The sequence below is a fragment of the Vulpes vulpes genome, chromosome 14, assembly GCF_048418805.1.
Source record: "Vulpes vulpes isolate BD-2025 chromosome 14, VulVul3, whole genome shotgun sequence".
Lineage (NCBI taxonomy): Eukaryota > Metazoa > Chordata > Mammalia > Carnivora > Canidae > Vulpes > Vulpes vulpes.
The window spans coordinates 29,921,094-29,947,688 of NC_132793.1; the positions used below are offsets into that span (position 1 = coordinate 29,921,094).

The following is a 26,595-nucleotide window of genomic DNA, read 5'->3' on the forward strand; positions in this document are numbered from 1 at the left end:
ATTCCCCATACCACTATTGTTATTTTAAAAAATGAAAATAGAGTTCTTAAGCATTTGCTCCTCCTGTGCTTTGAAATAAAGTGAAGTATCATCTGCTGCTCTGGAGAATGGAATGACAGCTTAGCTCCATATCATCGAGCCTGCTCCATTGTCCTCATTCACCTCTGCTATAGTCACCTGGCAGTAGAATGCAACAGCCTTGGCAGCCAGTCTGCGGGACACTTTATGAAGAGTACTTCTTACAGACCACTGGGACTAGGCACCTTCTGGCATGAAGGAGGAGAGATGCTTTTATCAGTAGCACTCCCTGAGGTGATCTCCTGTCCTGAATACCTCAATTTATGCCATCTGAGGTTCAAGATGAAAGAGAGTTGAGGCCTCAGGCCAGACAGCCACAACAAGAGTTCTGTAATATATTTGCCCAACCAGGATTTTGAAGAAAGGGGACATCTTTGGTTCTGCATGGCAGATGAAGCATGCCCAGGGTAGCAGGGTCTGCTAGTCTCCATTTGAATATCCTTTGAAAGTACTTGATTCAGCTTGCATGAGTGTGAGCTTCTCATTCTTTACCTCATTGCATCAAACTTCAGTGCACTGCAGAGTACCTGGGAGTCTTGTCAGAAGTCAGATTCTGGTACTCATTGGGGGTGGGGCCCTAGAATCTACCTTTTAATGAATAGTGATACTGATGCCACACTTGGCAGAGCAGATCTTGATGTGCTCTTAAATGATCCCTTTCCTATGGCACTTTCCACTTACTTCATCGACTGGTAATGGGCATTGTTGGTGGTGTCTCCAGGGTACTTGGTTCTGGCAGAGTTGTCCTGCTCATTCCGTCTTCCAGGAAATATACATAGCTTCTGTGCATTTCAGGGCACAGAGCTGAACTGGGTGGATTCAGGGCAATCGCAGGAGCATGTTACAGTCTTGCCTGGTGTGCTGCACCTGTATCACTTTGGGGTTGTTTTGTTTTAGGGTTTGTTTTTTTTCCTAAAAAGTATCTTTCCACCTCACTTTTGGGATATTTTGTACCCTTGATTTTACCTTCCACTTGATGTGAAAACAATGCATCTTTGGAAGACTGTAGTCTTGTTTACTCACCAACTCATTTCCACCCTCTAGTTTTCTTCCCCACCCTTTCAATATGCATATTCATTTTTCTGTTCTTTACTTAGGATTTTAGTCTTATTTCTAATTGTCCTTCAAAGGGGGGTTTAGAAATCTAGCATCTAGCATTGGCACCTAAGATTTCTTCCTCCAAGACATAAAGAGTTGACCTTAGAATATGCCTCTTGAGATCCAGGAAATAGGACTGGTGAAGTCTAACATTCTTATATTCTTCATTGGTCTTCAGTAATGTGTGGGATACCCTCACCACATCCTAGAGAAGTATTATGGAATTCAAATCGCAAAAACCTTTCAGGTGATTTGAACTGGTAACGTAGTAGTTTTGTATGATTTCTAAAACTCTTTTTTTTCTCCCTCCTTTACAAAAGAAAATATCTGTGGCATTGGCTGGCATTTGGTTGGAAACTCGTGTTTGAAAATTACTACTGCCAAGGAGAATTATGACAATGCTAAATTGTCCTGTAGGAACCACAATGCCTTTTTGGCTTCTCTTACAACCCAGAAGAAGGTAGAATTTGTCCTTAAGCAGCTGAGAATAATGCAGTCATCACAGAGCATGGTGAGTTAACTTAGATCTTAAGCTTCTAGTACCCACCCTTGTACTGAGAGCTCTAGTGCAGCTTCCCTGTGGTATGCCTGGCAAGCAGAGTCATAGTTTGAGCATAGTAGACCGGGGATCAGCACCGTCAGAATCTCTTCCTTTAATGCTTTCTTTCTTACCTTAAAATTGTTAACACTTTATTAGTCATATCTATTAGATTAGAATATAAATGAATAATTACATGTGTATTAAATAGTAACGTGTGTCACTTATCCTTATGACATCAGTTGATGCTTTCGTATCTGTTTGTTCCCTGGGTTCTGCTTGGGGAGAAGGAGAAGGGATGTCACTACTGATGAACTAGGTTGAATGAAGCCACTTGAGTCTGTCACATTTCAGATATTGTTACAGTATGTAATAATTAATAGTGATCACCTTAAGAACTAGATGTTCATTGAGTCTTTTTTAGGTCTGGCCAGCCCCGGAGGATAGGTCACCTTCTTATCAAGAGTTTCTGAGCACAGAAAGGCCCCAAATTCTCTTCCTGTCTTCCCTGTGCTTTCAAGTGGCTTGTTGTTAATATTCCAAAACGACATTTTGCCCTTTTTTGGGTCCAAAACCCTAGAACTGTCATCCTACCCTCAGTTAAGTAGGTATTTACAAGACAAATCTTTTTCAACAGTATTGGCTTTGGTACAGAGCTCTTCGGGGGAAATGTTTTTCATCAGGCAGGGAGGAGGAATGAGCAGCATTTCATTGGGTGCAGCCTTCTTCAGGGAAGGACACAGAAAGTGTGGTCTGAGTCCTGGCTGTATTGGCCTCGTTATACCACCTGTTGTGATACTAGTAGCAAGAGCCCTATAGTATTTTATTTTTCTCCAATTGTCTTTTCTCCAGTGTAACTTTGTGGTATAGACAGCTACACATTGGTAATATGCTATAAATGTGGTAACCTTGGGACATTATGGCCTCCATTTGATGTTTTATGATATTTTGAAAGCTTTTTCACATTTTATCATTTCTGTTAGAGGTTTGTTGTTTCTCTTTTCTCACCCCCAAATATGGGCCTCTTCTAATGTTTTGTCCTTGACTGTTGGTTGGTCTTACCTATAGTCACTCCCTCAGAAAATTGAGGACTTATAGTCTTTCACATGACCCCCAATTCAATGTTTCTGAAAGAACACCTGATTAGAAGGGTCCTGCTCTCCCAGCTGGCCACAGATATATCTCCTGGTCCCTCTTCCCTCTTCCTTTAGTTTTCTAGCTCCAGAAGGTTCTGCCTAGTCAGGTCTGTTGGGAGCACATTTAAACAACAGGAATTCACAGTCTTGTGAGACTTACAGATGAAAGACAACTATAGCATATGTGCTTCCATAGCTGCAAGTCTAGACCTAGAGCCCAGGCTTGCACGAAAGAACAAGCATGAGCACTGGACCCGGCCTATAGGGTAAAGGCTAGCTGGTAGACAGCCAGAGAGGTAACCCCTGAAGATGAGAGAGGGAGTGGGAAAGTGGAGAGGGAAGCACTGTTTTTGCCTTGTTACCCCCACATGCAAGATGCAGAGATTGAGGGATGAGCTGCTGGTATGTTTGCATGGCTGGCTATAGGCTGGGGGAAGGGGGTTCTTGTGGCCGAGCCTCACAAGAGATCAAGGCCAGATCCTGAGAGGCCTTGTGTGTAATGCTAATTGCTGTGAATTTTGTCATGAAAGCCAGTGGAAGATATTGAAGGACTTTAAAAGGTATTAAGTTTAGGGTACCTGGCTGGCTCAATCAGTAGAACATGTGACTCTTAATTTCAGGGTTGTGAGTGTAAGCCTACCCACATTGGGCATTGAGCCTACTTAAAATTTTTTTTTTTAATTTAAGAGATACTAGTTTTGATTATCTTTCTTTCCTTAAAGAATACATACTTCAAAGGAAATTTAGAAATTACTAGCATTAAAATCAGAAAATAAATATCATTTGAGGCACCTGGGTGGCTCAGTCGGTTAAGCATCTGACTGACTCTTGATCTCAGCTCAAGTATTGTTCTTAGAGTTGTGAGTTCAAGCCCCATGTTGAGCATGGAGCCTACTTATTACAACTAAAAATAACTTCTGGGTGTGTTTATCCCTTTTAGGTCTTTAATTGGCATATGTATTTTTTCCTCTCAAAAATAGAAATACATTTTACATTTTGTTTTATAACTGTCACTACTAGGAATATCTTCCATTTCTGGACTAAACTTTGTACTTTGATTTATAAATTTTTAAAATTGTAATGAGAAGGAAATTTTAGTAGAACAGAAAACACAGACTCCCCAAAGGTTTGCTGCCCTATTATTCCCTAGAAAATTCAATGCCAGCCAGCACACCCCAGCTGAAAGCGGTAATCTTCAATCATCTGAACTGGCCAAAGCCCCAACATAGGCTTAAATAATGATCCTAGGATAGGCATATAACCAGTATTTCATAAATATTGGTAAGATGACTTAGTGTATGAGTAATTATTTAAACCAATGTTAGGGGATGGCCATCTCTTTATAACATCTGTCATTACAGTACAGTACTTTAGGGACTTAATTACTGCTTTGCCACTAATCTCTGAAGATTTTATCTTCTCTGAGTTATATTTCTGTCCTTTGTAAAATGGCCATATTGAAATGTCAGGCATGATATGTAACATTAGAAATGATAGTCTGTCCTAATCTGCCATGGCTGAATTGGGATGGGGAGACTTTCCTTTATCTGTAACTTAGTGGTTTTTATCTGTAAGGCACTTTTGCTCAAGATGTTGCTTGTATTCAAAGCTGTGTCTCTTTTGCCTATAGTCCAAGCTCACCTTAACCCCATGGGTTGGCCTTCGGAAGATCAATGTGTCGTACTGGTGCTGGGAAGATATGTCCCCATTCACAAATAGTTTACTACAGTGGATGCCGTCTGAGCCCAGTGATGCTGGATTCTGTGGAATCTTGTCAGAACCCAGTACTCGGGGCTTGAAGGCTGCAACCTGCATCAACCCACTCAATGGTAGTGTCTGTGAAAGGCCTGGTAAGTATATGGGTGAATAGTGTGTCATAGGAGGTTCACTGAAAGAGAAACCGTCAGAGGCGTAGTGAAATGTTGAAAGGTGTGAGATAACAGATGAGGTGTTGATTTCAAGCATATGAGTCAGAGTATTGTATGAGCCATAAGCATAACACTACTCAGAGAACCTAACATTCTAATTAACAGTGAGATTGATTGGTATGTTGACCATAAAACATACTGAGAATTACTCTGAAAGGCCAATGTCCTGAGGTTGGCAGAGAAACACTGGAAGAAAGAACAGAAAATGCAGAGAAAAGATAAAAACGCATGCAGGTCACTGCAGGGACAGTACAAAGAAAAGTGACAGTGGGGAGAAAAGTGAGAGCGGTTACATGATAGCAGAAGCTAACCTGACCCGCGCTAGAGCTATAGGACAGTGCTGAGGACTACACAACAAATAGCTCCTCAGGTTCATGTCTCTCCACTGGGCTACATTCAGGCTTGCCGTGGGCAGCACGGGGGCAGCACCTGCAGCACAGAGACAAGCATCTTACTCCTGCAGAGGGACTCACACACAGTAGGTGGAGTTCTGTGGGTGCTTTTTGGGACGCTGCACTCCGATGACACCATGTCTCATTGTGGGAAGGTATTGTAAGTTGTCTGAAGAGTACAGAGGTGTAGACAAAAATCCATAGCCCTGTAAGAGTATTACTAAAATATAGTTTCTAAACTTCCTGTGTGGAAGCTTTTCAGCCATTTGGAGTCCTAAATGCTTTGGTGCTGCATTTAGTGAATGTGGTGGTCCGTCTCCCCCCCCCCCCCCCCAGGAAAGATACAAGTTTCATGTTCAGGTGGATTTTAAAACCCCTGAAGTTCATCCTGAGTCCCATATATTGTAATGAGTTTTAGAACTGCTACTCTTGGGAGGCCTGGATGGCTCAGCGGTTGAGCATCTGCCTTCGGCTCAGGGCATGATCCTGGGTCTGGGGATCAAGTCCCGCATTGGGGTCCCTACAGGGAACCTGCTTCTCCCTCTGCCTATGTCTCTGTCTCTGTATCTGTCTCTCTCTCTCTGTCTCATGAATAAATACATAAAATCTTTAAAAAAAACCCTACTCTTATGGAAAGACTAGCTTATTTCCTCATATCTGTCCTTAATGCTCTTTGAAAAGAGTTTTTTCCCCCTAAGTGTCTGAATATACTTGACTAACCAGTACATGGTGACTCTGTGTTTTCTGTTTTCTCCTACATTTAATGTAGCCCACTGGTTTGATTTCATGACACACTAGTGGATTGTAACCTATCCTGAAAGCCCTTGATCTTAGCCAACATGGTGAGAACTCTAAGTGTCTGTCTCTTTTGGGTTTCTTTTCAGCGAACCACAGCGCCAAGCAGTGCCGGACGCCGTGTGCCCTGCGGACGGCGTGTGGCGAGTGCACCAGTGGCAGCTCTGAGTGCATGTGGTGCAGCAACATGAAGCAGTGTGTGGACTCCAATGCCTATGTGGCCTCCTTCCCTTTTGGCCAGTGTATGGAGTGGTACACCATGAGCAGCTGCCCCCGTAAGTGAAGAGGGTGCAGCTCCCACTGTAGGGCAGTGCTGTCAGCCTCTGAACATTCTAAGGACAAGATCAGAGACTGCCCGAGGAGAACCTTCATGCAAGATCAAGCCCTGTAGGGGCACTGGGTGGCTCAGTCAGTTAAGCATCTGACTCTTGATTCTGACTCATTTTGTGAACTCAGAGTCAGGAGATTGGGCTCTGTGTTCAGGGGGCATCTGCTGGAAATTCTTTCCCTTTGCCCCTCCTCACCTTCCCCCTCAAATAAGTAAAAAATTTTTTAAAAAGCAAGCACTGTAGGACAGAGTACGGAAATAGCTTGCCCAGCTTTAGGATCATATTGCTCAACCCATGTAATGTCTACACATCTTCCTTTCCTGATTCATGAAATAAGTGCTTTCTGCTAAGTCCCCTTCAGTGTCCACATCCTGGGATTAATAGAGGAAGGGAGAAACCGCTTTTCTATGTTGGGCAAGATTTGGGGCTCTTTAAATTTTTGGGGGGGCTCTTTAAATTTATTGTGTCATTTAAGCAGTCACCTCAGAATAGGAATTTTGACTGACAGAATAGTCTGTTTAAATAGAAGGTAATTTAGGAGTGCCTGCCTGGTTCAGTCAGAAGAGCATACATCTCTTGATCTTGAGGTGGTAAGTTCAAGCCCCATGTTGGGTATAGAGATTAGTTAAATGAATACATTTTTTAAAAACTTTTTTAAAAAGGTAATTTAATACAATGAATTCAAAGCTACCTGTGGTAGTGAATGGTAACTTGTATTCTTTTACAGCTGAAAATTGTTCGGGCTACTGTACCTGCAGCCATTGCCTGGAGCAGCCAGGCTGCGGCTGGTGCACCGATCCCAGCAATACTGGCAAAGGGAAATGCATAGAGGGCTCTTATAAAGGACCAGTGAAGATGCCTTCTCAGGCCCCTGCAGGAAATTCCTACCCACAGCCCCTTCTCAATTCCAGCATGTGCCTGGAGGACAGCAGATACAACTGGTCTTTCATTCATTGTCCAGGTAAGATGTCTTGTGTATCCAAAAATCAAACCAGACTGTAGTGCACCCTACAGGCAGTCCACTGGTAAGATTGCAGAAACAGAGAGAAATATCACCCTTTTAAATATCCAGGCCCATACAATCCATTATATAAATGTTCTTAAGATGAATAACTTGTCCTCACATGAGAGGATTTTGACAGCACCATTTGCTGTACCTTCTTTCATAGTTCATTATGAATTTACCTGGTATTTGGGATGGCCACCTGTGTTAGTTAATTGCCTTTATCCAAAACAATAAAATTTCTTGTATCTTTATGGCAAGCAGATGATTGTTAGTTTGGCACAAATGCACCTAAGACTGAATTCCCAGAGTGACAAGGATATAGGGTACTGTCTTCATTGGTGTTTACATTTCAAAGTGATGGCTCCCAAACCCTTAAGAAAAACATTCCTGGATTGTTGTGCTGACTAGAGGCTTATTTAGTTTTTTTTTTTTTTTTTAAAGATTTTATTTATTTATTCATGATAGTCACACAGAGAGAGAGAGGCAGAGACACAGGCAGAGGGAGAAGCAGGCTCCATGCACCGGGAGCCCGACGTGGGATTCGATCCCGGGTCTCCAGGATCGCGCCCCGGGCCAAAGGCAGGCGCCAAACCGCTGCGCCACCCAGGGATCCCCTTATTTAGTTTTTTAAAAAAAGATTTACATACATATACATGTCAAAGGAATAGAGAAAGGATTTGTAAATACAGGTTCTTGAAAAATTGTAAGAAAAAGGAGAGGGAAGAAGGTCCCTATCCCTTTTGGCAAGAGGAAGAATTAAGCCTATCTGCCTCCTCTGTGTCCTTTCTTCCCTCCCACTCTCCCTCTGTTCTCTTCCCCCCTCTTCCTTCCAGTAGTTGGTACCAGAAGGAATAGACCATGAGTTGGCCTACAGCCTGAGTCTACACCTGCTGGGGAGGCTGCCCTGAGAAATTGGCCTTTGATTCAGACTTGCAGTAAATACTCAGGAATGTGCTGATGGGCCAGAACAGTTGGGAGAGGTTAGGCAGGTGCTAAGACCCCCAGGAGGTTAGTGAGTAGGAACTTCCCCAAGAGTCTGTCTGAGGTGCCACTGGCAACAGGACTCTTTGTGAGAACTTCTGTAAGGGAAAGACCACTGTGAGCAATGGTAAAAGGCAAGAGACAGGGGAGGAACATTTCTGCAGTGCGTGTAATAAGTGATTATCATTCAGAGTATGTAAACCTCTGCCCTCCAGAAAAAAAGCCCTGTCAGCTCAACAGAAGAAGTGGGCAGGGGCACCTGGGTGGTTCAGTGATTGAGCTTTGGCTCAGGTGGTGATCCCAGGTCCTGGGATTGAGTCCCACATCAGGCTCCCCACAGGGAGCCTGCTTCTCCCTCTGCCTGTGTCTCTGCCTCTCTTTCTCTGTGTCTCTCATGAATAAATAAAGTCTTCAAAAAAAAAAAAAAAAGAAGTGGACAAAGGATGTTAAGAAGTCTTTCTCAGAAAAGGAAACAAAGCAGGGAAATGTAAAATAAGATAAGAAACCAGTCTTTTGTCTACCAAACAAATTTTCTGTGTTCCCTTTTTTTTCTAAGATGTCAAAGGATCTGTAATTCTGTTTCTTATCTACTAGTTTGATTCATGAAATATTTAAGTCGGTGCATTTTTATTAATATTGAGAATATAGGAGGTGAAATGGCAGCCCAGGGATCCCTGGGTGGCGCAGTGGTTTGGCGCCTGCCTTTGGCCCGGGGCGCGATCCTGGAGACCCGGGATTGAATCCCACGTCGGGCTCCCGGTGCATGGAGCCTGCTTCTCCCTCTGCCTATGTCTCTGCCTCTCTCTCTCTCAATCTGTGACTATCATAAATAAATAAATAAATAAATAAAAAAAAAAAAAGAAATGAAATGGCGGCCCATAGAATGGGAGAAAATACTTGCAAATTTGGAAGAGTCCAGAATACTTACAAAGAACTCTTAAAACTCAGCAGCAAAAAGACAACCCAATTAAGAAATGGGTAAAGGATTGAAATAGACGTTTCTCCAGAGAAGATACACAAATGGCCAAAAGCACAGGAAAAGATGTTCAACAACATTGGAGAAATTGGAACCCTCACATATTGCTGGAAGGAATGTAAAATGGTGCGGCCACTCTGAAAAACAGTTTGGCAGTTTCTCAGAAAGTTAAACATAGAGTTATCATATGGCCCAGTATATATCCAAGAGAATTGAAAACACACATCCACACAAAACTTGCAGTGAATGCTCATAGCAACATTATTCATAATACAAGTGGAAATAACCCAGTGTCTGTCACCTGGTGAATGGATAAACAAAATGTGATATCTTCATATGATGGAATACTGCTAGATGATAATGGGGGGGGGGGGAGTACTGTAGTCTCTGACACAGATGAGCCTCAGAAGCAGTCAGATGCAGACTGCATATTATATGATGTCATTTATATGAGATGTCCAAAAAAGAGCAAATATATGAAGACAAAAAAATAGCTTAGTGATCACCTAGGGCTGGGGGTGGGAATGAGGAATAAGGCACGAGGTTTTCCAAAATAACAGTACCATTTTTCAACATCACTGGCCAGTCTGAAAAGGTTGCAACTTCTCCACACATTAATACTTGTGTCGTTTTTTTTTTTTATATCAGATACAGTGTGTGAGAAATTGTATCTCTGGTTTTGATTTGCATTTCTCTAGACTGATGAAGTCGAGCATCTTACAGGCCATCTGTGTCTTCTTTGGAGAAATGTCTATTCGAATTCTTTGCCCGTTTTAATTTTCTTTTTGTTTATTATTGACCTATAGAATTCTTTATGAAGTCTAGGTACACGTTCCTTATTGATCATGTGATTTGCAAATACTTTCTCCCATTCTGTGGGTTTCTTTTTATTTTTTTGGTGATATTTTTTGAAATATAAAAATTCTAAATTTGTGAAGTCCAAGGTATCAGTGTTTTTTTATACCAGGGGCTTTTGGTATGGTAGCTAAGAAATCTGTGCCTAGCTAACCAAGGATCACAAAGATTTACTCCTATGTTTTCTTTTTAAAGTTTCATAGATTTTTCTCTTATATTTAGGTCATCCATAATCCCATTTTGGGTTTATTTTTGTATACAGTGTGAGACTGAACAGATGCAGAGCTGGTCAGGAGGCACTTCTTGCTGTCTGCCCCTTTCTGGAGGCCTGCTCTGTCTTCCAGCCTCAGCTGGATTGCTCAGGTGTCAGTTGGTAAAGTCCATCTCATTGCTTTGACTGTTCCCTCCTTCTACATTAGGAGACAGGTGTCTCAACTCCTCTTTCTCTGTCAGATTGACACTGTTTTACAATTTCTAGAAATTGCTCAGTAATTCAGAAGTATGTCTCAGTGCATCTGATAGGACCGTTTCCTCTTACCCCATTTCCAGTTGATTTATCCTTGTTTTTACATTTTTCTGGTTAATTTCAGTGGGATTTTGAAGAGGAAGAGAAAAAGAGAAGCATTTTTCTAGTCTTTTTATCTTGAACCAGAATACAAATTTTATTGATAAATGGTTTTAGGTATGCTTTTTTTGTGTGTGTTGTGCCTTTTGATACATATACAGTTGTTCATCTTCACAGGAACAACGTGCATTTCCCACACCTCTTAAGTATTTTTGGTGCAATAATAACTGCTATAGTCATTTTGAAGTCTCTCACTTGCAGTCTGTATAGAACAACTCAAATACCTGCAGGAATGGGGTAGAAAACAGGTGGGTGAACAATAGGTGCAAGGCTATTGGAAAGTTGCCACGATGGCAGAAAGCTGTATCACATTTATCAACCAACAGAGATCTGCAAAAGTTGCTAAAAAAAAAAAGTAAACCTTACATGTTCACATCACAAAAAAGAAATAGTTATGTGACATGATGCAAGTGTTTGCTAACACTGTGGGTAGTAATCGTTTTGCAATATTTAAGTGTATCAAATCAATGCATTACATTCTTTATGCAATATTATGTGTCAGTAGTATCTCAGTAAAGCAGGGGGAGAAAGATTTGCAAATTCCAGTCTTCTGCCTGCAGTGGTGTAGATTGTGTATTCTGTGAGTGGCCCCACTAGAGTCTGCAGTGCACAGCCTGAACAGCTGTCCTAAGCAGTCCTGAGAGGTTCAAGTTTCATATGCCTTTCTAGGTGTAAAGTCCTGTGTGCATCAAGAATCTTACTAATTCCGCTTGTGGAAATGTTTTTATATATAAAAATGGTTATTTTTCTAAAAAAAAATGGAAAGCAAACTAAATATCAGAATATATGGGAATGGTTAAAAAGCTGTTATGATTCATAGAACTCATTCTGTCTTTTAAGGTTTTATGATAGATGAAATAATGTGGTAAAGTCATTGTACTGTAAGTAAAAAAAAAAATCAATGTTGAGTATTAATATGAGCACAACTGTGTAAAACTATATAGAAAAATAAATCCCTGGAACCGAAAATTCCAGATGTGCACAGTGTTCTCTGCATGATGCAGTTGAATATGATTTTTCCCTCTTATGTTTTCCAAATTTACTATCATGAACATGCATTATTTTTATGAACAACAACAAATTATTTTTTTAATGGCTGTAGACTTTCACCTTGCTGTGGTATATTTCTGATTTTCCTGGACTAGCCCTGTATGGATGTTTTGATTTTATTTCTCAAACTACTCTTTAATGGGCCACTTTTAATGATTTTGAGGTATTTAGAGGTTATAAGGAACTTAGATAGTTGCAAGTAAATCTTGTGGAACATACTCCACCCTGTTCTACCACGGGAAAGGCCTCTTAAAATTCTTTTTCTTTCAGCTTGCCAGTGCAATGGCCACAGCAAATGCATTAATCAGAGTATCTGTGAGAAGTGTGAGAACCTGACCACAGGCAAGCACTGCGAGACCTGCATATCTGGCTTCTATGGTGATCCCACCAATGGGGGAAGATGTCAGCGTAAGTCAGATCCCTCAGGGCTACTGATTGCAAACCAGGTGGAACACAGTCCTCAGTTTGACTTGAGTATGTAGGAGGAAAAAAGGCACTTGGTTTTGGATACTGCATTTCTTATCATACTTGTTATGAGCTCAATTGAGCCTGGGAGAGAGTGAGCAGAGCTGCCAAGTAGCAGAGTAGCCAGTTAAAGCAACAAGCCAAAAATGGAAGAGTTAAGCCTTTAATCACTTATTGTGGTAGTAAAGCAAGAGGCTTAACCTAAACCCTAGAAAGCTCCGAGTCCCCTCGTTCCTTTCCCTCCTGGACAGGGTGCTGGCTGAGCACCAGGTGGATCCGCACAGAGGTGGGAAGAGCCCTGAAAAGGCTCTAGCAAAAGCCTGTCATGGACCCTGGAGAGGAGAGGGGAGGTGAGAACGAGGGGAAATGTATTGGGGACAGAGAGTGGGAACAGTGTCTTCAGGGTTCCCCCTTCCTTCCCCAGGAGGCTTGGCAGAGGCTCCCAAAGGTCTGCCCAAGGCCTCAGATAAAGAGACTCAGGAATGAAGACTCCTGCTAGGAATGCAAGCCAGAGAGAGAACTCTGCTGGGTGGTGGGGTGCCTGAGACCCTGATTTCAGCTCCTTTCAAAGACTGCCCCCAGGCAGGTGTGGGAGGCCAGCTGGCTAAGCCTGGGTAATGGCCTGTGGTCAGGTCTGAAAAATCACACATAGGGTTTTAACCAGGAGCTGGACTCCTCAGTACTTCTAGGATATTTAAAGGTTTAAATCATCCCCTATTTCCCCATACACATCAAATGGATTCCTGCAAGTAAGGACTTTTAAGTGTTAGAATGTAAATTAATACATTTTTTATTAAATGACCAGTGAGACTGACAAACTGCCTTTGGCTTGTTCTTATTTCCAGTGGGAAGACCCTTCGGGTTCTGAGCAGGAAAATAAATAAGAAAGGAAAATCTCTACCTCCTCCCCAAATCCCACCTCCAAACTCCTTAGCATGGCCCTTGAGAATCTGATCCCAGAGAAGTCAAGAGAGAGCTGGCATTTTAGCAGTATATCCCTTAACCTCTCTGGGATTCAGTTTCCTCATCCGTAAAATGGGGATAAAAGGTTGGTGGTTGAGATGGAAGTGGTCAGAGCAGTGCATGACACATAGTAAGCCCTCAGGAAATGTAGGCAGTCGTAAGTACTCTTTTACTCCTATTTCCCACCACTCTTAAAGAACATTTCCTGCTCCAATTAAAAGGTTTTTAATAAAAACATTTTCCTACTCCTTGTGACTAGAATTCATGAGTTTGACAGTAGTCACAGTACTTGGCATTACTGGGTGGGGACTGTGCATAAGATCCCCTGCCCAAAGACTTACTGCAACATGTGGCCACACAGGGAACCTGGATGTGGTTTATTTTTTCCACAGGATTTATTTTTAAAGTACAATGCCGTTAATTTATTTACAGAAAAATAAAGTGTAAGGTGAAAAGGTATTGAGCAAAAGACACGTTTTACCTGGCAAATAAAATGTGTCCTGGTTCACACTTATGTGTTGGATAAAGAAGGTGATGTGTTGTTGGCTAGAGGAGGAGGTGACAGGAGTTTTCTGCAGAAGCTAAAGAGAAAGCCAGGGTGGTGTGTCCTGTAAGGCCTCTGAAACACTGACCTACCATTGCAGTTTCACCCCACTTCTGAGCCCTGCTAGGATTTGAAACATGGCCTTTGTGGAGGAGGCACCTCATCTGAGGCTGAGTGCAGCCAAATCAAGCCTCCCCCTCGGGGGCAGTTATTGCTCAGAGCATCTCTGTGGGGGCAGGGCCTGTGTCTGTGTCCCCATACCCAGCAGCTGGTACACTAGAGATGCTTCATAAATGTTTACTGGGGGCAGCCCGGGTGGCTCAGTGGTTTAGCGCCGCCTTCTGCCCAGGGCCTGATCCTGGAGACCTGGGATCAAGTCCCACATAAGGCTTCCTGTATGGAGCCTGCTTCTCCCTCTGCCTGTGTCTTTGCCTCTCTCTCTCTCTCTCTCTCTCTCTGTCTCTCTCTCTCTGTCTCTCTCTCTGTCTCTCATGAATAAATAAATAAAATCTTTTTTAAAAAATAAAATAAATGTTTACTGGTTGAATGAAAGAGTCATCATAGTGCAAAACAGTCTGTTGTAAAGATAAAATTAGATCAAAATGGTTGCTTCAGATGGCAGTGGAAACCAGCACTCTACTTTCCTCCTGTCCTTGGACTTTGCTTCTTTTAATGTTACCTTAACATTATTTGAGATAAATCATTAACTGGAAAACTTGAATCTTATCCATTAAATGCTTTCATTTTAATCAACCTTTCCTATCAAATCCAATTCAGATAAAATTATGTGTTTTCTGTGATAGTGGTAATCTTTTAAGCCAATTGTGACCTCCATTCCTTTTCCTTCTCTCCAGCATGCAAGTGCAATGGGCATGCCTCTCTCTGTAACACCAACACGGGCAAGTGCTTCTGCACCACCAAGGGCGTCAAGGGGGACGAGTGCCAGCTGTGAGTACCACACTCCTGGGACCTCTGCCACAGGCCACACCTGGATTTAGTGACTGACAGCCAGGCCAGCTAGGTCTGTACAGCCAGGGAGGTCAAGGGGCTATGAAGCTGCTGGACCACAAGAGCCACCCCTTCCCTGTGCCCTTTTGTCATGGGCTCTGGGGGATCCCCAGGTTGATGAATTCGGAATTCTGCCTTTTCTATTTCAACAGGTCTCATTCAGTTAGCCTCCATACTGAGGAGGTCACAAGTTCAGCAGCAATTCCTTGATGGCTTTTCAGTTCATATTTTTATGTTTGAGTGACACTGACATTTCCTGTGTTGCTGACTTGGATGAGTCTTTTAACTTCAACCATTGTTCAGTTTTTGTCATATCAGGAGATTGCACCCTTTCCTGAGAAAGAGCTGGAAGAGCTGGTATTCCAGGACAATCTTTTATTTAGCATTTTGGTTGTCTAATAGTGGAGATGATCCTCTGGCTTGGAGAGGATCATCAACACTCCCTGTTCTAGCATTTTATGTGGTGAAGTATGTTAGACATCTTCCAGGGAAGAGTCTGGAGTTTCCATACATGAAGATGCAGATAGCGTCAGATAGACAGAGTTTTAGTCCCGGCTCTGCCGCCATGAAGCAGAGCACTCTTGAAACATATCACTTAACTGAGCTGAGCCTCAGTTTCCCTATCAATAGCAGGACTAGCAATAATTGTTTTTAGTGCCTTGGTGAGTTGAAACAAGAGATTGTTCCCTGACAAATATATATCTATCTGCCTCACCAGAAAACCTCATAAAACACATGCTCCAGGTTTATTCATTCTCTCAAGAAGAGACTTAAGAGAGAGAGATGTTTAGTAGTATCACAACATTGGGCTGATACAAGCAGGTACCTCATTAGTAAATTTTGTGTTTTTTTCAAAAAACACTAATAATGAGGTCATCAGTGGTTGAGATATTGATCATGATGTTCAAGGAAGGAATTTCTCTGTCTGCATTTTATAGTTTATACCATTAGTCATATTTACTGATTTCATGATGCCTTAAACCCAATACATGAAGAAATGTCTAATCAAAGATTAAGCTTACCTTTTGGACCTAGGTTCAAACAGAACAATAGGGCAAAATTAATCACTCCTGCCCTTAGTTAGGCATGCAATAACAAAATGAGGCCTAGGTCCAATGGAAGACTTTCTCTTCAAGAGATTTTAGATAGAAGCAAGTGCTGAGAATCACCCTGGATTAAAGGACACAATATCATGTATTATTTATCTGAGAAAAGTGCTTGACCCAAGCTTTCTCCCCTTTCTTAGTAGCTCTTAGCTACTGGGCCTGCCAGTATGAATGGCTTTGTGAAGTGAGAGACTGAGCTTTGCCGATATTCACAGATGATATTTGTGGGGGGAAGTAACAATTTTTTTTTATTAGAACTTATTTTTTTTTCCAGACTGGCAAACCATGTTCAAGGAGTTTTTTTTTTTTTTTTTTTTAAGTGAAAGTGATTCTCATTCTTTTCTTATTAAAGAACAGGATCAGTTTTATCCAGGGAGAGTAGGAAGGAAATAAGATGAATATTTGAAAAATATTTTGACTTCACTTTTAGAGGAATATTTAGTCCACACAAAAGTGGAAATGTGTTTTTCAAGATAATAAATAGTATCTAGGTTTATTAAATTTGGACTTGTCTCCTGCACTTTGGCAAATGTTTATCAGTTGGCAGGTGGTGTGAAACTGCTGGGCGGTCTGTACTCAACATGAATACACACCCTCATCAGCTTACCTGATCTAAGTGACAGTGAAAAATGTGATTATACTGATTCACACTTGCTTGTAGTTCAGTTTTATATAAAAGGATCTGCTTGGTTTTAAAATGAATGTTGAGGGGATCCCTGGGTGGCTCAGTGGTTTAAGCGCCTGCCTTCTGCCCAGGGCGTGATCCTGGAGTGCTGGGGTCGAGTCCCACATCAGGCTCCCTGCGTGGAGCCTGCTCCTCCCTCTGCCTATGTCTCTGCCTCTCTCTCTCTCTCTCTCTCTCTCTGTCTCTCATGAATAAATAAATAAAATCTTTTATTTATTTTTTTTTAAATAAAATCTTTTAAAAAAATAAAATGAATGTTGATTTTAACTAGCAATAGAAAATAATCTTTATTTTTATCCTTCTAGGTGTGAGGTGGAAAATCGATACCAGGGAAATCCTCTCAAAGGAACATGTTACTGTAAGTGTTTTCACAATACATATTTGTCTAGAAGCAGAGTAGAGTAGTCCACTAAAACTTTGTTACTTGCTTTACCATGGTTTGAGAATGGTAAGTGCTAAAAGAATATAGAAGCCATTAGTGGAAGTGTGTCCTAATTTTTTTTTTAAGATTTATTTATTTATTCATGAGAGACACAGACTGAGAGAGAGAGGCAGAGACGTAGGCAGAGGGAGAAGCAGGCTCCCCACAGGAAGCCTGATGCGGGACCCGATCCCAGATCCCGGGATCACAACCTGAGCCCAAGGCAGGCACCCAACCACTGAGCCACCCAGGTGTCCCAAGTGTGTCCTAATTTGATGTATTTGCATTCTATTACACTTATGACATATAGCAATGCCATTTTAAATTGTGTTAATTAGGGGATCCCTGGGTGGCGCAGCGGTTTGGCGCCTGCCTTTGGCCCAGGGCGCGATCCTGGAGACCCGGGATCGAATCCCACATCGGGCTCCCGGTGTATGGAGCCTGCTTCTCCCTCTGCCTATGTCTCTGCCCCTCTCTCTCTCTCTCTGTGTGTGTGACTATCATAAATAAATAAAAATTTTTAAAAAATTGTGTTAATTATGATTGTGGTTTATGTTAATGTGTCCATGGAAAATATCAGGGGAGAATACAGAGATAGGCATCTCTGGCTTTCCTCTGTTTATGTTCTCTTGAAACCTTATTTCATTTGCCATTACCTTTTTGGCGTTAACATATTTCACATTTTAGGATGTATAGATCAGAAACACATTTTATTTTTAAGATTTTATTTATTTAGAGAGCACAGTTCACGGGCGGGGCAGAAGAAGAGGGAGAGAAGGAATCTCTGGTTGACTCCACACTGAATGTGGAACTGAACGTGGGGCTCAATCCCAGCACCCTGAGATGAACTCAAGAGTTGGTTGCTCAACTGACTGAGTCACCAGGTGTCTCCAGAAACAAAATTTTTCAAAAGATTTATGTATTTATTTTAGAGAAACAGAGAAATAGCTGGGGGGAGGGGAAGAAGAGGGCATGGGAGCAGAGAGAGGGAGAGAATCAAAAGCAGATTCCCCACTGACTGCTGAGCTTGAGAGAAGGCTCAGTCTCATGACCCTGAAATCAAGAGTCAGAGGCTTAACCAACTGAGCCACCCAGGTGCTCCCTCAGAAATAATTTTTTAAATATAGTTGAAGTAATGATTCCTTCTGAAACTTATTTGTGTTAATCACCTCTTTAGGAATTAATAAATAAAATATTTAATGACTGACATTCAATGAAAGGTAAATCTGGCACAGGAACCAGGTCCTTCTGGGTAAATGTGGTTTTCTTCCTATAAGAGAATCCATCCACATAGTAGGCAAAATTATGAAACCAGAGAAAAGGAGTTAATATTTTGGCATATCCACTATAATTATGTACCTCCTTTCCTGGGTTGAACAGCATCCACTCACAATTCATGTCCACCTGGAAACTATAAACATGATATATATCTTATGTGTGTGTGTGTCTGTATACAAACCGCATAAACATATACCTATATTTCTTCTAGAAGAAAAGAAGAGAAAAACTTCATTACTGTGTAGTAGAAAGAGTTCTTAGATGTGATTCCAAAAGCACAACTCGTAAGAAAAAATTATTAGGACTTTATCAAAAGTTAACACTTGTGGGACGCCTGGGTGGCTCGGTGGTTTGGCGCCTACCTTTGGCCCGGAGTGTGATCCTGGAGTCCCAGGATTGAGTCCTGCATCGGGCTCCCTGCATGGAGCCTGCTTCTCCCTCTGCCTGTGTGCCTCTCTCTCTGTTTCTCATGAATAAATAAATAAAATCTTTTAAAAAAAGTTAAAACTTGTGTTTTTTTTAAAAAAAACACCATTTAAAAAGTAAAATGCAAGCCATGGAGAAGAGAAAATGTTTGCAAATTATGTATTGGAGGAGCTTGTATCCAGGATGTATTTTTAAAAACTCTTACAACTGAATGAGGAGACAATTCTAATTGAAAACAGACAATGATTTGAATAGACATTTCACCAAAGAAGATAGATGATTGGCCAACAGGAACAAAATGTGTAACATCGTTATACATTTGGGGTATGTGTTTTAAAACCACATTGAGATACACCCCTAGAATAACTAGAGTCAATAGCCAACACTGGCTAATTACCTTAATAGAAGGTAACAGGTTTTCACATTTGCTCTACATTCAGTCTATTGAATACATCTCTTTGGTTAAAGTACATTTAAAAAAACCTGGCCTCACCAGATATAATTGGAAAAGGGTGGAATATTTAATAACCTCTTCACACAGATAATTATGGATAATAATTATCCTTCAGATAATTATGGATAATATCCTTTGATAACCATACCAAAACTAGACAACTGGTTGTTTCTTAAAGGTTAAATGTGGAACCTGAAACTACTTTGGTGAATTTTTAAAAAGGTTTTATTTATTTATTTCATTTTAAAGAAAGAGAGAGCTCACAAGCAGGAGGAGCAAAGGGAAAAGAAGGGGACAGGGAAAGAATCCCAAACAGACTCTGCACTGAGGGCTCTCATGACACTATCATGACTAGAGCCGAAACCAAAGGTTGGACACTTACCCAACTAAGCCACCCAGATGCCCCACCATATCAGTGAATTTTTTGTAACTTGGTACGTTGTAACCTATCTTGAAAAAATAAAGCCAGTACCAAATACCAGGATTTAGTAGTGAAACGGGCAATATAACCTGGATATAAGCCCCTCCTCAAATACATGATTTGCAAACATTTTCTCTTCTCTGTGGCTTGCTTTTTACTTTTAAATTAAAAAAAAAAAAATACAAGTTTTAACTTTTGATAAAAGTCCCAATGAACATTCTTTGTGTGAATTTAAAATGGTGTAGGCACTTTGGCAAACCATTTGGCAGTTTCTTAAACAGTTAAAAATAAACTTACCCAAAACTCTCCATCCCCCTCTTCCCCTAGCCCCTGGCAGTCATCATTCTGTTTCTATAACGTTGACTATTCTAGACATCTCATATAAGTACAATCATATAATACTGGTCTTTTGTGACTGGCTTATTCATTTGGCATAGTGTCTTCAAAGTTGTTCCAGGCTGTAATGTATATCAGAATTTCCTTTCTTTTTAATATTACACTTTATGTATACTATTGATGGACCTTTGGGTTGCTTCCATCTTTGGCTTTTGTGAATAATAGCTGTGATCTGTGTGGCTACTGTGAACATGGTTTATATATATCACTTCAAGATCCTGCTTTCAATTCTTTGGGTATGTACTCCAGAGTAGAACTGCTGGATCATTTGATAATTCTGTTTTTAAGTTTTTTGAGAAACTACCATACTGTTTTCCACATTAGCTGTACCATTTCACCCTCCTACTAGCAGTGCACAAGGTTTCCAGTTTCTCCACATCCCCACCAACATTTACCATCTTCTGGTTTTTTGATAGTGGCCATCCTATTGTGTGTGAGGTGGTATCTCATTGTAATTTAACTGATTTGTATTTTCCTAATGACTTATGATGTTGAGCATCTTCTCATATGCTTACCGGCCATTTGTATACCCTCTTGGGAGAAATATCTGTTCAACTCCTCCATCCATTTTTTTAGTATATGTGCTACCGAAGCGAGCACACCTCCATCCATTTTTAAATCAGGTTGTTGAGTTGTACAATTGACTTTTTATTTTTTATTTTATTTTATTTTATTTTATTTTATTTTTTACAATTGACTTTTTAGAATTAAATTATGCCATCTTTGGACAGCCCTTTCTGCCCACAGGTCCTGTCCTTGTGGTTTAATAAAGCAACCTTTTTGTACCAAAAAAAAAAAAAAAAAAAAAGAAAATTCCACCATCTTTGCCCAGTAAGCTTTCTTTAAAGCTGTTTTCTTTTGCTACATCATTTTAGATTTGAAGACTTTCTTGCTTTCAAAAATAAGTAATCAAGGCACATATTCATTGCCCCAGACCTGGAATCAGCCATTTTTCCATGGAGTCTTAGTTTCTTTTATACCGTTGAATTATAACTTTGGGGACGTCTGGGTGGCTCAATGGTTGAGCGTCTGCCTTCCACTCAGGGCGTGATCCTGGAGTCCCAGGATCGAGTCCCACATTGGGCTCCCTGCATGGAGTCTGCTTCTCCCTCTGCCTGTGTCTCTGCCTCTCTCTCTCTCTGTGTCTCTCATGAATAAATAAATAAAATCTTTAAAAAAAATTTGTAACTTTGAATCCCTAAGCAAACCTAGCATATAATAGAGCTACAATTAATATTTGCAGGTGAGCTAGGTTAGAGCCTAAAATCTCAATAAGGATCATGATGTAAAGAGAGTTTGATAGGTTATTCTAAATAAAACAATACTGCCCACAGACTTGACTTCCTTTGAAAAGCCTCCCAGCCTCCAGGTATAAATGAGCTAAATGTTTCCTGGCTATTGAATATTTAGAAGAAAATCAGTCTGTATCTCTAGAGACCTGTTGTGTTTTGTTTTAATTTTTAAATATACATTTCTTTCTTTCCATAGATACTCTTCTTATTGACTATCAGTTCACTTTTAGCTTGTCCCAGGAAGATGACCGCTATTATACAGCCATCAATTTTGTGGCTACTCCCGATGAAGTAAGATTTTAAAAGTTTTCTTGCTTTGTTTTGAATTTGTGTGGATCTTTTTCTTGATCTTTGTGAATAGAAGCACTGCATTAGCAGTGGCCTTCAGAGTGGAGTACACAGGACTATGTTTAGAGGTTCAGGAAAGAAATGTTAGAATCTACACTTTATCTCCTGTCCATCTCAGAGGCCAGAATGGTATTGTTCAGATTTACCAGGATCTGATACCCAGACTGCCACTGACTCCACACATACTTGCTTTTCCATCAGCCTATCGCAGCTCCCACAGAAAAGGAGAGGAGACTGGAAGGGGACTTCCCCCATCAGTGGGGCACATAGCAGGGCCCAGATTTACTCTCTCAAAACAGACCAGAGTTAACAAATATCTGCAAAAAGACTGCAGAGTGAAATTAATGCCAGTGTTGTAAGGAAGGCTGCTGAGGTGATCTGTACCCAAAGTTGTTAGCCTTATTAGGAGGTAAAAACAGTGAAGATGTAGTCAGGTCCACCAGAAGTTAACCTGAAATAATTGGAATTATTAAGACAACTAATTGAAAGGTGGATTTATATCTACTTTCATTAATGATGAACCCTATCCTGACAAGGTACTACCTGGTGGTAGAAGGGAGTCAATATAGCATGACATTTAAAAGTGAAATGTCTAAAACATGAAGACATACCTATACGATTTCTTTAACGAAATATGAAGTCAGTGGCCACTCCAGTAAATAATGAAATTTTACTAAACTTGATGATAAATTATTTAGGAACTTCCTTAATGGTTTATTTCTCATCAACATACACAAAGCATTAAAAAATTCCTGTCACAGTAAACATGATGAATAATTCATGGAAAATAATATGACAGTAAGCCAGGTTATATTCCTTTGTTAACAAATGTTATTGTTAACAAACATTGCTAAATCTAAAAAATAAATTAATAGCAGAACAAAATCCAGAGTGTGGAATGTTTTCAATTATATGAAAGTAATTTCTGTTTTTATATTCCATTTTAATAATAAAATTAAGAAGAAATGTATTAGATAGTGAATATCTTTTTAAGTAAAAATAATAAATAACCTTAAATGAAAATATTATATGCACAGACTGTGTATTACATCATTTGAATGGCTGTGTTGACTGGAATTAAAAAAAAAAAAAAAAGGACTTTAGGATAAGATTATAGCAAAAGTACCACACATGAAATTTATTTAATATCTTATTCATAAGCAGGTGGTTGAAATACTCAGTCTTTCACAAAGTAATTGATGTTAATTTTATTTTAAATAAACATAATAAACTATTGGTAATACATCTTAATAAGGTGAGTGATCATGAAAATCTTTTGACCTCTTAGGAGTTCCCTGTTTTCTTATGACAGAATATTTCATAGTGTTAGCTAAAGTGTATGTTCTGTCTTTTATTAAAGTACAAGCTTATTGATCCTTTCTATGGAAACAAGAAATTGTTAGTAGTGTTCTTCCAGCATATATTAAAAATAAACAAACACTTGAGCTTCTCCTGCAAGAGGAAGGTGAGATTATATCAATAAACAAGAAGGTAATTAACTGCTTTGAGAGAGAAACTTCTGGTTTCAAAATCACTGTTTGGAAATGTTTCCATTGTTATGATTTTGTGCTGTAAATACCATCAAAACAACACCCTTAAAAATCTGTTGTTCTCATTTGTTTTTTGGTCTCTCAAGATGAAGAATTTCAGCAGGATTGGGTCCATTTATAAAATATAAAAATACAACATCTGATTCATTAGCAAAAATAATTATTTGACCACAAGAAAGAGATTAGTCAAATTTCAGTGAAAACTAAAAATTAGTATTACAATTTACCCAGTGTACCCAGTAGTGCACTTTTATCTATTGGCTCAGCACATTTCCCAGAGATTTCTTTCTCAGTCATTCAACCAAGAATCAAATAAATTAAACTAGTTCTTCAAATTATTGTATCTCGATAAGAGATAAATAAGTAAATGTTTTCAAAGCTAATAAAAAAAATTCAGTCATATTTCTCTAGAAATAATATTTTTAGTGAGAGAAAAATGTTTTTTAAATCTTGAATGAATACAGTCAAAATATTTTTTAAGTTACTTTATTTCAGCTATTTATGCTTTTTTTAAGAACCATTTTCACTTTGGAGAACTTTACACTGTATGTAGTCTATCAGTTCAGAAGTACATAGGTTTAATTTATAAATACACATAAATTGAGGACTTGGTTCAATGTTTACTTATCAGCGTGAGCTCTCCAGACATTTGGAAACAGCTGCCCAGAGGATCCTTAGGAGGCTGACTCCCTTAACATAGGTCATAGGACTTAAGTCATCATGCTCTGGTCAGGGCTTTTTTAAAACATACTTTTTTATGGAGTTAGGCATTTGATAAGCATTAAATTACATACACATTTATGGGAGAGAAATGAAATTTATTTGGGATATATTGTTTATGTTGGTCAGAAATGTTACTCTCTTACAAGTGTGAGTTTCTTTTAAGACACTGTAAAATATCTGTTTTGTAGTTAAGAAAATTGAGAATAGCAAATTTTAATTACTATATTTTAAAATCTGAAAACTGTTGTAATTAATTTTCTAACTATTTGTACTGCTCATCAGCAAAACAGGGATTTGGACATGTTCATCAATGCCTCCAAAAACTTCAACCTCAACATCACCTGGGCTGCCAGCTTCTCAGGTAAAGACATAACTAGAGAAGATCTTCCAAGTAGAATAGATTGGTAACAGATTGAGAAATAGAATGTAGTTGTTGAGAAAAGGGGCTCTGGAGACAGATGGGCTTGAAACCCACCTTTGCCACTGATTACCTAGGAGACCTTGAACAAGTGTCTAAACCCCTTTCTAGACCTTAGGTAATGTTATTTGTCATAAAGAAAAGATAGCAATACTTATCTCCTAGAATTGTTGTGTCGATTAAATCAGGTTATACATGCTAGCACCTCCAGTGGTATCAGGCTCAGTTCATGCTCATCATCCCTGCCCTGCTATCAGCCATGATAGCACTGCTGCAGACACTGCTCTGGCACTCCCATCATCATCCCTGTCCAGGCTTCAGAAATGGAAAATGGAAATGACTCAAGAGTTTCAAGAAATGGAAATATTTAAAATAGAATGAGATCTTGGTAGACACAGGGAAGTATACTTTGGGAATTAAATCAGGCTCGAAGAACATAGTGTTTGCTCCCATCTGTGTTGCTGCAATTCACTAAAGAAGATCTGGGCAAAAGATCTACTGAGGATCTAACAGGTGGGCCTGATGTAGTGCCTACAAACGTAGCTCAACAAACATGGGTTTGAACTCTGCCTGTTACCACCCATGCTGCACTGTGCAATTGGGCAGATTAAGCTTTCCGAGCCACTTTCCTCATGGATACAGGGAATGCAAGAAACATCTAGCTGTACATGGGATGGTGAGGCTGAAATGAGACAATAAAGGAAGTAGTCCACATAGTGCTTGAAACACAGCGGTTTCTCATTGGATGCTAAAACTGTGCTTCTTTATCATTAGTCTTCCAGTACTAGTTTTTGGTCAAAACACAACCAGTTAGACTGAAGCAAAATTAAACATTACCTTTGCATGTCTTATGTTATCATGTCTTAAAAGATTGTATGGAATTCAGAAAAGGTTTGGAAACTTGCAGTAAGGAAACACTTTGAAGAAAAAGTCTGAATTATCAGAACACTGGGAGAAGGGCAACATCTCTGAACATGTGAATTCTTTTCAATGATTATTTTCAGTGAGCACCCAGCAGTCTGGACTCAAGTCACACTCAGGTTAATGCAGACATGGAAAAAAATCTATTTTGTGAATCTTTGTAGACACCAGAATTCCTGGCTGGGGAGGAATATGGAATGTTGAAGGACCATTTGGAAGTAGGATGGGTTTATACCAATTGGGGGGTTTAAATACAGTTGTAGCTGATAGCAGAAGGGACTGAGTGACCCTCTAGAGCTCCTTCCTTCCTGTTGCTGAGACATGAGGTCACTGGTAGTTAGGAAGTGGGAGGTGAATCAGTGTCCCTGGCATGGGAGATCAGAAGCATGGACAAACAGGTCTAAAGGGGAAATGCAAAGCAGTTTAAGTGCTCCATGCAGAATGAAAGCTGTTGCTTGTTAATAGGATTCTAGTGGTATCTGCATTTTCACAACTATGGGTCATCCGTTGAGGTGGAGAGGAGTTGCAGAGCCTCCTGGCAGAACCATTCTAGTTAAGGGCACAGCCTTGCATATCAGCCTTCCCACTGCAAATCTCAACTCTGCTTATTCCTGGCTATGTGACCTGAATCAAGTTACTTAGTTTCTCCGAACCTCAGTGTTCTGATCTGTAAATGAGAATAATAGGAGTTATTGTTAGAATTAAATGAGGTTGTACTCTCAGAGGCTATTCCTGGAATGCAATGTGTTCAGTACATGCTAACTGTTATTATTAATGAGGGCAGATTCTGTCCAGAAAAAAAAAAAAGACTCTTTCATTTCATTCTTTTCTTCCTGATAGCGGGAACCCAGGCTGGAGAAGAGATGCCTGTTGTTTCAAAAACCAACATTAAGGAGTACAAAGATAGCTTTTCTAATGAGAAGTTCGATTTTCGCAACCACCCAAATATCACTTTCTTCGTTTATGTCAGTAATTTCACCTGGCCCATCAAAATTCAGGTAAGAAGTGTTTTTGGTCTCAACCTGCAGACATACTGAAATCACTCCAGTGGAGACTCAATCCACTAATTTGGAACTTGAGGTAAATGAGGCGTATGATATTGCTTTGCCTTTGTAGTATCTATGGCAGAAGAGTGCCAAGCACACAAACACCATAATGAAGGTTTTGGTAGGGATGGCTTAAATCACTTAAGAAAGAGACTTATAAGCACTTTTGAAAGCAAGTTGGCCTGTTACAAATTTGTTAATTATAGCTGTATTCATCTCTTCACTGAGCGCTTGCCCTGTAAAAGCCTGTAGAGCTTCTGTTCTGGAGTGAATTAGGGAGGTATAATGATCAAAAACACTGAAACCAGTGAGTCAGTGTGAGGAGTGCCATATAAAAAGATGC

The 26,595-nt window shown here is 40.1% G+C and overlaps 1 protein-coding gene across 3 annotated transcripts in view; it reads left to right on the top strand.

The window, feature by feature from the left end:
* ATRN (attractin) overlaps nt 1-26,595 on the top strand; it is a 163,152-nt gene that overhangs the window by 86,968 nt on the left and 49,589 nt on the right. For all 3 annotated transcript variants that reach the window (XM_072736260.1, XM_026012365.2, XM_072736259.1), the window contains exons 15-24: nt 1,497-1,687; nt 4,481-4,700; nt 6,055-6,240; nt 7,022-7,255; nt 12,058-12,195; nt 14,614-14,707; nt 16,864-16,916; nt 21,443-21,537; nt 24,150-24,228; nt 26,047-26,204. In XM_072736260.1, the coding sequence (XP_072592361.1) occupies nt 1,497-1,687; nt 4,481-4,700; nt 6,055-6,240; nt 7,022-7,255; nt 12,058-12,195; nt 14,614-14,707; nt 16,864-16,916; nt 21,443-21,537; nt 24,150-24,228; nt 26,047-26,204 (1,448 nt within the window). The remainder of the gene's footprint in view (nt 1-1,496; nt 1,688-4,480; nt 4,701-6,054; nt 6,241-7,021; nt 7,256-12,057; nt 12,196-14,613; nt 14,708-16,863; nt 16,917-21,442; nt 21,538-24,149; nt 24,229-26,046; nt 26,205-26,595) is intronic.